Source organism: Asparagus officinalis, chromosome 7 (genome assembly GCF_001876935.1).
Source record: "Asparagus officinalis chromosome 7, Aspof.V1, whole genome shotgun sequence".
NCBI lineage: Eukaryota > Viridiplantae > Streptophyta > Magnoliopsida > Asparagales > Asparagaceae > Asparagus > Asparagus officinalis.
In genome coordinates this window covers 13,472,141-13,484,065 of record NC_033800.1, presented here as the reverse complement: position 1 = coordinate 13,484,065, position 11,925 = coordinate 13,472,141, and the positions used below count along the sequence as shown (strand labels likewise).

Genomic DNA, 11,925 nt, shown 5'->3' with positions numbered 1-11,925 from the left:
AATTTTTATAGCGATATGTTTTTATAAAATAGAAAAAAGAATATATTTTGTAGAAACCCATTTGTGAGGAGATCGGGTAGATATCCGATAAAACACACTTTATCCTATTAAAAATTTTCCATCTTCTCTAATTTACACAAACATTTTCTTCTTCGAGAACCATAATTTGTTTTCTTTTTTCGGTTTTCTATTCTGCACTTCGAACTAAACTAGAAAAAAATACAAAAGATAAAAAAAACCCACTTTTGACACTACCAAAAAAAAACAAATAAAAATTTGTAGAAACGCTTGGAAAATTATTTATTACCCACTTTAACTTTCCCCCTTTTGGGCCTTAGTTCACAAATGAATCCCAAGCAAGTATGGGCCTAGTTCATCGGCCTTACCCACTAGCTTGGCCCATGACTTCCACGCATCGTGAACGAACGGCCGAGATGCCCTCTTCTGATCTCGTCATATATAAAGTTCATCTCGTACGCAACTCTCACCGCCGCAGCTCCCCCCTCGAAAAACCCTAGCTTCTGCAAATCTCGCCGCCATGGCGAGTGACCAAAACCCTAGCTTCTCTCCTCGTTCATATGATTCGATGTAGATCTGATGGTTTTCTGTAACTTTTCTTTGCAGACTTTTAAGCGCAGGAATGGAGGGAGGAACAAGCACGGACGTGGACACGTCAACTTCATTCGATGCTCAAACTGCGGGAAATGCTGCCCCAAGGTGAAATAGATGAGATCAAGGCCTAGATTATGATGTGATGGATATTTAAATTTTTGGTGGAGAACTTTGATTTTATAGTTAAAACCCTAGATTTTACCATCAATGTTGATTTCTAATAGGTAGGTTTCACCAAAAAGATCTAGCTTTTCTTCTGTTGAATCTGGATATTCCAGTGAAATTGCGTTTTTATATGAATTAGCAGTTTGAATTTGAGTTCTTTTATGCTTAAAGCACTGAGAGGTTAAGACCCTGCGGTAACATTTGAGACTGCTGAACTTTGGATATATTATAATTTTCTATGGTTTAAATCTCCCATTTAAGAAATCATACAATGTTCTTTATAACGTTGTGGTGCTTTCGACTAGCAATGCTGAATTGTTGTTCTTTATGCTTTCGATTGATGTTCTAGGACAAGGCTATCAAGAGGTTCCTTGTGAGGAACATTGTGGAGCAGGCTGCTGTGAGGGATGTGCAGGAGGCCTGTGTCTATGATGGTAATTTCAATTTCCCATTTTTGTTTTTGATTCCATGCTTAGTACATTTCATCTAGAATTTCTTAACGGATGCTAATTGTATTCTCTAGGATACACTCTTCCCAAGCTGTATGCTAAGATGCAATACTGCGTCTCTTGTGCCATCCACTCCCATGTGGTGAGGGTGAGGTCCCGCACTAACAGGAGAAACCGTGAGCCTCCTCAGCGCTTCAGACGCAGGGTATTTCTCTTTGACTCGTCTGTCCTTAAGAGTTTTATTCCCCATTGTGTTTTCTTAATACTGATGACGGGGGTTTTCTTTACGTTAGTTGTTCTTGAGAATAGCGAACAATGTTCTTTGTTAACTAGACATATTGCAATTGTTAGGCTATAATGTTGTTTTATATTCGTGTTCCCTTCTGTCGTGCAAAATTTCTGAAAACTCTTCCTACATGCAGTTTTCTCTCTACACTTTCCCATACCTGTTTGCTACTAATTTTAAATATACTGAATATATAGTCAATAATATGGTAAATTGAACCTATCTTTTGTTTTTTACGATGGTATTAATTTTCATTGCCACTGTGCATGTAAACTTGTACAACTAAGACGGAAGATATCTCTGGTTTGTTTATTATAGATTTCAATCTTATATATGGATTCTTATCTATAGGTCAAGTTTTTTTTAATATACATCCCTCATACTGTTAATTAAAAGCAACGTTGTATAGATTCTTGTTGTCATGTATCTTTGAGGTCGCATATTGGTTAATCCTCTCTAGGGGCCTAGCTTTTTACCATTCTTTTTACACATCTTCAGTATAAAAAATGGAATCTGAAGACCTCATGTAACTTGCATTTGGAGGATGACCATTAACTATTAGCAAATCATTTTCAGGGAAATCCAAGCTATTCATTCAAACCTCCATACCCAAAACATAAATATACACAAATCATCCAATTAAGAGACGGTTTTTTAAGAATATATCTGACCACTTGAGAAGGTTTACAAAATCTAAATTTCATGGCTTATAAATTCCATTTAAGGAGAGGGAGATCAAGATGGACAACTTGGATTGTCTACAAACTGATCCATGTTGTAGACCTTAAGTGGTTTCTACACCTTTTTTATGTTATAAACATGCCCAATATGTTAATGTCCTCTCCCTTTTCCTTATAGTCAACAACTACTGTGGTGCCAACACAATTTCGTGGCTAGATTCGTGTAACTGTGTAAGTTTGCACTTGATTATAGACAACTTTCAAGAATTTGATCATGGACAATTTAGTTCATTGTCAATAATCTGTCCGAGAGGTGTAATCAATGGAGGCCATCTCATTCTTAATATGCACGAAGCTGCTATTTGCTATTTATTGCTAGTTCAATGGTTCAAGGTTATGCCTTGAAAGGCGATTTCAAATCCAATCTTTCAGGGCGTTATCTTGTGCCCTTAAAGTTAACCACTGCTTAAGCTTATAGTCTTGAAATTCTCCCTAAGGAATTCCCTGGCTACTTGACCATGTTACTATGACCAGATCCCCGATGCAAGCAGTGGTGGAGCCACATGAGGGCCAAAAGGGCCTTAGACTCCCCTTGAAAAAGTAAAATTACAAGAGTGGTGGTAAAGGGTTTATGAGTGAAGTCCTATGGCCTAGCCTAAAAGATGTAAATATGTAAGATCTAGGAATAGTCTAAAAGTGTAAATATGTAAGATCTTAGGACCTAACCTAAAAAGAAATAAAAAAAACTAGAAGTTTAGTCCCATGATGTCAACATGTCTGTAGAAAAAAAGACAATCTTTTAAGTTTTGATGCAAATAATCCTTATTAGAACTTGTAGGTAATATTATGGCTCTTTTTTCCCTTCATAGTTTTAACTTAATATTATATTTAATATTATAACTTAATGAAAGCTTGGTAATTTGTTTGGAGTTATATGCATTTGTGGATGTTTGATGAACACTATATTCTAATGTGAAATTTGATTTTTGAAAGTCTAGCTATTTAATGACGTTTACATACTAATTAATCATGAAAAAAGTACTATCATGTTTAATTATATATATTTTTGGACCCCCCTCCCCAAATGAAATTCCTGGCTTCACTACTATATACAAGGATGTACATGTTTTACTTTTCATTCTCTTAAACTATGTTGCGTGGGTACCTCTATCTGGAGCTGTGCCCATGTCGTACCTGTACCCAACTCCAAAATTTAAGTGAACACTCAGCTGGATATTTGTATGCATTTATTCAAACACGTACTTGGTTATATAATACATGTTTTAATTTGAAACTTGTCATAAACTTATACTTGACACTTCACATGCAATTCGTAAAACTCGTTGGACATAAATTGAGTCTGTTTCAGTCTGTACCCAATTAAAAACTATGATTATAAAGGTCTTTTCGATATCAAGTTAAAAAAAACAAGCAATATTCTAATTTATAGATCTATATTAATAAAAGAAACATATAAATGTTATATGAGTGTTTATTTCATAGTACATGAATAAAACAAATATTGATCTAATTTAAATTATTATTATATGTACATGTATGTGTAGCGATGTCCCTGTACTCTACCTTTTATAAATTTGCCTTGTCCCGATCCTCTACCTATACCCATAACCATACCGGTGTAACTATTCATGTACTCCCTTCTTCATTAGATCATTTGTTTTGATCCGTGTTTGGGCCTGGATGCTTAAGTTGTCTCAGACTCTTGTGGTTAGTGTTTAAGATTCAGGCTCTAATGGCTAGTGATTAAAATGTATCATTTTCTGCTTCTTTCTTTTCTCCTTTCTATTATATCTAAAGTTTATGACACCTCTATCCCTTATGTGGGTGCTGTCATTGTGTTGGCCATAATGTTGTGAAACATCATTGCCAACTAGTCAACAGTTTATCTGTTTAACTTGTTAATCGTTTCAATCAATTTGTAGCTTCCTTCAAACTTTTGTGCTGTGAGATTAATGCATTCACATCCTTTTCCGTTTCACCAATGAAATTGTTTATCTAGCATGAGATTCGTATTTGTGTTCCTTGGACATCTGACGTGGGTGGCTAGTGTCTTCATATTAAGAATTAGTAAATTGGAGTTTTCAGAACAAATATTATGGTCATGTGTTTAAACATGCCCGTGAAAAAAATGTCTGTGTTTGTGTTATACGATGCTAATTCCTTTGGAGGTTAGCGATTTGTTTTAATTTCAAGATGTTTGGACAGTAGATGTCGTGCAGTGTGCTCTCAGAATTTAACATATTAACAATTTTACCACTATGTTAGCATGGTGCTGCTGTCAAAATAAACGAGTCACGAGATCTGAATGGATGTCTTCCAAAATGGTAGTAACTGCCATGGTTGAGTCATGTGCCTTCTTATATACACCTTCACTAGTCTACTCTTTTCCGCAAGTAGCTCACATATATACACGTGTACGAAGTACTAGTTTATAGGTTTGATTGTAGATACCCATGTACTTCTAATGTTGCACATAGGCCCCTCGGAAATTTTCTTATTACCTGAAACGAAATAGAGTTTTTTTACAAGTATAAAAAAATCACTCTGGGGTCTACTTGCAACAATAGAACTTCAGATGCTACATTTACAATTGGGCGTTAGGACAAGTTTACCCGCTATTAACCCCAGTTGAAGTGTTAAATAATTTGCTTGGTAACACACATCTGATATAGAAAAATACAGTTCCGATATCTGTTTGTGTCATATCATCCTTTCATCATGTTGATGTGTCATGACTCATGAAGTATATGGCCATCGAACTTATTACAAAAGGCAAAAGTAATTATCAGTATGTCATTTTGTATGTAACGGACTTGACGGCCACGCGATCTACCTCGCGGTCACTAGGTTATAGGGAGAGGTTTAGCTTAGATTCTTGATTGTATGCTCATCGATTTATGAATTTCATATGTTATTAATACTAGGGCTATTAATACTAGGGAACTGTCACTTACAAACTCTAGATTTTTGCTTCATCCCATATCTGCATTCATTAGTTTTTGCAATTTTTTACAATACATTTTTGGACATATTTATCTGCATGGTAACTTTGAGTTTCCACGCTGCATGCTGTCCATTATTGTCGTAAGGCATTGGATGCTTCTTCTCAAGTGGCAGACTATTTGTTGGCTTTAATATCGTAGACTGCCATTAGTCTTGTCATGAAGAAAAACAGCTGTAACGTTTTGCATGTTATGGTACTGATGAATGAATAATTGACTGGTATTCTATTGTTTTGTTCTTGCAGGATGACGCAGCAAAGCCTGGTCAAGCTCCCCGACCCGCTGGAGCTCCTGTCCCAGCTCGCCCATGATGTTTGTTATTGTTACTGGATTCCTAGTACTCAGATAACCCCTTTAGTTTGGAGATAATTTTGCTTGAGACACAGACTGCTGGGTTGCTACAAGAATGTTTTGTTTTTACCCGTTGCCTTAGGTTTTATGTACTTCAGATTTTGCATGTGGTAGCTCTTCACTCTCCATTGAGTTACTTTGTATTCAGTGTATTTGGGATTTCATCAGTATGTCACTATTGCTTTATCATATTTTGTTTTCTGGATAAAATTCTAATTTAGTCAGTATTTACAAATGCTATGCTGGTGTGTATTTCAACGTGCAGTTTGGGATCTTGAGAAATTGGTCCTAAAAACTCATCTATTTGGATAAAGCCCCTCAATGCTATTTAAGTTCTTTGAAACTAAAGTTTCTTAGAAACCCCTACATTACGTTCTTCATTTATTGCTCACAAACTGCGATCTTTTTTCTATGTGATGCTAATAGAGATAACAGTATGAGATCTTGATTTTATTTTCCTCCTCCTTTTCGAAGGCCGTACGTAGATCCTGCACTAATCTAATTTTGTCTATCATTTATGTGCGGGAACATCTTTGTATTAGTGATCCATGTAGCACTTTTTGATATTTCGCACTCAGCTGTCAGACGTTACAACTTAACCCGCCAAATAATTGCAACAATTTCTCTTTTATTAGGGGTTGTTTATTTCACACAGAGACAAAGGAAATGGCATTTCCATGACATTGAAATGTTGCCACACCAAATTTTCATTTGCAGCTATTTACTTCTCAAATTTTGGTTCGTTTTATGTTTTCCAGGAAATTACCAAAACTTTTCCTCGCCATGTCAGATCTTGGGCATTTCCCATTCCCGAGCAATTTGCTCAGAAACGGGACGGAAATGTATTACTTTTGAATAAAAGATCACATTTTAAGTTTTTCCTACATCCTACGAGGCTTTTTTGGTTCATTGCCGTGAGACCTATTCATGGGAGATGATCCGTGTTAAATGGGTTGTGGGTAGGGGTGCATTCGGTCGCGATACGGCTCAGATATGATGCTTATCATATTCATATCCGTTTACTCATCTCGGATACGGATACGGATACGAATATACCTCGGTAAGAAAATTTTATAACCATATCCGCTAAAATCGGATACGGTTACGGATATACATGCGGATATGCATGCAGATACAAAACAGATATGAGAAAACTGGATAGTATTGAGAAAAACATAGTTCATGTGATACAAAAGAGTTTGTTAATATGTCCATTATAATTGAAAAGTTAAGATTAGACATCTTGATCATCAAAATTAACCACAAATCCATAATCTAAGAATCGAAACTATCGTAAGAATATGACTAATATGTATTCGGATATTTCGGATACGGATACGGATATTTCACTACAAAACCATATCCTATCGGTTATAGATTTGAGTAATCATATTCGTATACTAACGAAGACGGTTACGGATATTTTCTCGGATACGGATACGGTTTAGCACTCCTTAGAGGGAAATGATAGCCCATCACGCTATGTTTTTTTTTTTTTATGACCCGAACACGGAAATGATCCATTTATGTGTCTGCTTTTCTTCCGAGTCTACGCGAAACAAACATCAAAAACACATTTCCGGATACACAAGGATATGCACACAGAAACATCATTTCCAGCATCTACTCCCGTTTCTTTGTTTTCCCAAGAGACGAACCAAACCCCAAGAACGGAACGAAACCGTGATCGAATCATCACAACAACCAAACCCAAACATTAGGTGGTGGGGCCCAGGGCTGATAGAAAGCGATGTGACGGGACGCGGGCCACGCACATCGCTTGTATCAGGGGCGCGATCAGGTTCCCTGACTGCGCTCGCTTTGGTTCTCTTTTTTTCACCGAGAAGCGCGCACCGCTAAAATTGAGAAGGGACGAGCCTCCGCTGGCGGCCTCATCCGATTCATTTGCTTGGCTTTTACAGATCACAAGCATTCTAATAAATAGTGCACGCGTCAAGTCAAATCCAGTGGGGGTGCGCACTTGCCTTGTCAAGTGAAATCATTACTTTGTTAGTAGGTTTGGGTAGGAATGGGCTCCCAACAAAACTTCACCTGCATCCCCCACAAGCTTACTTGTTACTGTGACCTGTGAACCCCCCCTGTTTAGGGTCCGTTCGTTTCGGAAAAAAAACTTGGAAATAAAGAATAGGAAACTTATTTCCTATAATAATTGTTTTGAGGTTGTTTGGTTGGGTTAAAAAAAAAGAAATTATAGAATAGGAGATGAGATGAGATGAGTTATCACCTTATTATTGAATGATGTGAGTGATTTTTTAAAAAAACTTGTTTTGAGGTTGTTTGGTTGGTTAAAAAAATAAGGAAATGAATTGGAGGTATATTATTAGATGATGTTTTGAGGTTGTTTGTGTTTGGTTCATTTTTAAAAATAAGGAAATTGATGAGATGAGATGAGTTGGAGGTATATTATTGGATGATGTGACACATACTTAAGGAAATCAATTTTTTTTTTTAGGAAATGGATGGAAATGAAGGTTTAATGAGATGAGATGAGTTGTCACAATATTATTGGATGATGTATGTGATTTTTAAAAATGGGATAAGATAAGATGTGATGAGTTGGATGATGTGACACATTTCTTATGTTTGGTTTATTTTTAAAGGTAAGAAAGGAGATGAAATGAGATGAGTTGGAGGATAAAAATAATATTTTATTGGATGTTGTGGGTGAGTTTTAGGGATGAAAATGGATAAAAATATTATTTTATTGATTTCCTTGCACCGATTTCCTTTTTTTGGTTTTTAGGAAACCAACCAAACAGTCCCTTAGTATTATGTTTTGAAAACTATTATTCAGTTAGTTTAATATTGACGTACAGAAAGGGTCGCCCCGAGATTTAGGTTGCCCTAACCCAATCCAATTTTGATTGTCCTTTATATTAAAAATTTTGTACGATTAATAACGATAAAAATGAATACATATAATATCATTTTAGCGTTCTATATTTGGCTCAAACTGATAATATTCTCTTGCAAAATTAATATTCATATAAGAAAATATTATATTTGTGCTACAATTTAATTCAAAGAAAATTACTTCTCCTTGAATTTTTTGAAGCGAATTCTTGAATTAAGTCATCATGCATATGCACGTGTTTGAAAAAAACTAATGAAATGTGCCCTCTAAGACTCAAACATGGACGGTTTACATAACAGACAAACCCCTCAACCACAATACCAAGCCAGCATCATGTTAAAACTTGGGATTTTATGTTTATAAATTATAACGCTGCATTATATATAAAAATTTTGGTTACCCCCGGCCCTAGGTTGCCCCAGCCCCGGGGCTTGGTGGGCTTTCCCCAAGATCGGGCCTGCATATAGACCCTTTGGATGAATTTCTTTTGATTCTTTGCCTTTAAATAGTCTCAGCGCTAATATCGCCTAGGCTTAAAAAATCACCCATGGTCTACGTGCCAAAATCAAAGAGCAAGGGTAGTAAATTTCAAAGCTCGACGGCAATTAATCCTTCTTTTCGAAACGGGGGTAAATTCACAAAACACGTTTGAAATTTAGATGTGCGGCATGGAAACGCGTTAACATAATTGAAAAGGACGAACTTGTTTTCATTGAGTAGAAATACATATAATGCCCGGAGTTCAGGATACGTAACTGTCAATAGTTAAGGCAAGTCATTACAAATTGGGACCGAACTAATTATAATACTAAAATACTATCACACGCATAGTAATACCATGTATTTTCATCGAACTTTGTTTCTAAATGTTTCAAATATTCTTTAAAATATGGAAAAATTGCTTCAAGACCTCAAATTCATATTTTCAATGTGCCTTAGCCCCTCAACTTTCAAACATGTACTGCAACCCCTTTTTTTTGAAAAAATTATTAAAAATCCCTCTCCCCAAGTTCCCATGCAAACTCCATACACAATTCTCATTTTACCCTCCCCTACACCCCCCTCCTCCTCCTCCGTTCCCCCTCTGCCCCCGCCCCCGCTGCACCTCCCTCCTCCTCTTTCGGTCCCCCTTTGCCCCCTTCCCCGCTCCGTCGCCAGCGTCGTCCTGAGGAACTTCGCATGGGCACATTAATATTAACTCTTTTTTATAACATGTTAATTTTTTTCTGTAACATGTTAACTTTTTTATGTAAAATGTTAATTTTTTTCTGTAACATGTTAACTCTTACAACTAACATGTTACCTGTAAGAGTTAACATATTAGCTATTTGAGTTAACATGTTAGCTGTAAGAGTTAACATGTTAGCTGTAAGAATTAACATGTTACAGAAAAAAATTAACATTTTATAGAAAAGAGTTAACATGTTACAGAAAAGAGTTAACATGTTACAGAAAAAAGTTAACATGTTACAGAAAAAAGTTAACATCCACTGACATGAGAAAGAGGAGGGTAAATTCGGGATTTAAGTCAGCTGATATGTCTAATCATGAACTGGCATGTCTAATCAACTGATGAAATGAGCTGGAATCATGATGGAGGAGTGATGGGTTTGGACATATTTTTTTCAAAAAGGAGAGGCTAAAGAACATTAAAAAAAATAGGAGGGGCTGGGGCACATTGAAAATATAAATTTGGGGCCTAGAAGTAATTTTTCTTTAAAATATTCCCATTTAAATAAGCACATATATTTTAAGTTACCCAAAGGAATTTTTTGATTTTTCTTTAACAATTCACAAATTAACTATTTACTGCGAATGAAATCTATAAAGCAAAACTTTACACCCGTCTCTTTTTACTATGGGTTTTTCGGATGTTAGCCCCTTACGTCTTCAGAAATTACATATTAGTCCCTCACGTGTTAGATCAGAAATTACATATTAGTCCCTCACGTGTTAGAAATTGTACATTAGACCCACACAAGCCTAAGCATTCCGGCAGAATGGTCTCATACAGATCAATAACCGTATTTCCCCTCTATTATTTTCCCAAACCCATTTGTTAATAGTTTTAAACCCAATACCTACCTTGAAATTATATATAAAAAAAAAAAATCCAAACTCACTTGAGTTTTTCTCCCCATATGATTAGAAAAGAACTATAGCCCAAAGTTGATCTTTTAAAGGTTTGAAATATTAGAGAGAACGATGTAATCCCAGATGTTAGGTTAGGAGTTAACTGAACATTGGTGAGGTTTTTTAATTGGAAAACTAATAGAAAGACAATTATGCAACAACACTCTACAAGATGTAATGGTCTAACATGGAATTCTTAAGATTTGAGAGACTGATATGCAATTGTTAAAGATGCATGGGACTAATATTTCAACAAACATAAAAAAGAAAGAATAAAAACCCTTTTACTATTTTCTCCTCCCTTTACCCACGTAAACAAACCCCCACACGTCAACCCCACACCGTAAATAAAAAAAAAAAAAGAATAAAAACCCTTTTTCCCTGCACGGAGGCGCTCTCTACAATGTGTCATTTTCTCAAACAGATCTCGAGCATCCGCAATAGAAAACTCCTCCCCCCTCTTTAACTCTGATCCCCCACTCGTGCGCATCAACTCTCTCTCTCTCTCTCTCCCCCTCTCCAACTCTTCTTCCATGAAGCCATCCGCTTTAGTCTCATTCAAGCCCAGGCCGGGCCGAGAAGCTCCCGGCCCCGGCCTCGCCAGGCCCTCCGCGGCAAAAAGCACACCCGCAACCGGGCCCGATCCAGCCCAATGTTCGTCTCCAGAAGCCGAAGCCTCGCGCCGTCCTCTCAGCCCACCAACCGAAGCCGGCGACCCCTCGTCCCCCAAAGTCACCTGCATCGGCCAAGTCCGCATCCGCAAGAAAATCAAGAACATCACCAACACCGATAAGGCCTCGCCCAAAGCCAGCAGATCTCGCTGCCGGTGCTTGAAACAGGCTCTCTTACGCAGAATCTTTCCGAAGAGGAAGAAGAAAAAGATCTGCTCTTGCGGCGGATGCCGGCTCTTCTGTTGCTGGATGAGGGAGGAAGAAGGCGGAGGAGTCGGCGGAGGCGAGGAGAAGGAGGCGCCGCCTCCGCCTCCGCCTCCGATAGCATTCGTGAGTATAGAACCGAAGTCGAGTCGTCGGAGGACGAAGATGAAGAGGAGACTAGGGTCTTCGTGCCGCCAGCGACGGAGAACTCCTCGTCCTCGCCTCCGAAGAACGCTCTCCTGCTGATGCGGTGCAGATCGGCGCCGCACAATCGGTCGTCGGCGCTCGCTCTCTGTAGGTTTCCGGTGTCGCCCGCGCCGGAGTCGGAGAGCGAGGAGGAGAGGGAAGAGGAGGAGGAAAGGGTCGAGGATGAGGAGGTGGTTATTAGAGAGAGAAAATCTTGTAACGAGAGCTCGAAGGGCGAGAATACCGAGGAGAGTTTGAAACTGATGCCGGCGGGGGTGGGGGGGTGTAAT

General features: G+C 37.8%; 1 protein-coding gene across 1 annotated transcript; it reads left to right on the top strand.

The window, feature by feature from the left end:
* LOC109849088 (40S ribosomal protein S26-1-like) lies at nucleotides 441-5,804 on the top strand. Its single transcript, XM_020418879.1, has 5 exons — nucleotides 441-541; nucleotides 625-717; nucleotides 1,127-1,211; nucleotides 1,301-1,431; nucleotides 5,461-5,804. The coding sequence occupies exons 1-5, from the start codon at nucleotides 539-541 to the stop codon at nucleotides 5,524-5,526; spliced, it is 378 nt and encodes a 125-aa protein (XP_020274468.1). The 5' UTR covers nucleotides 441-538; the 3' UTR covers nucleotides 5,527-5,804.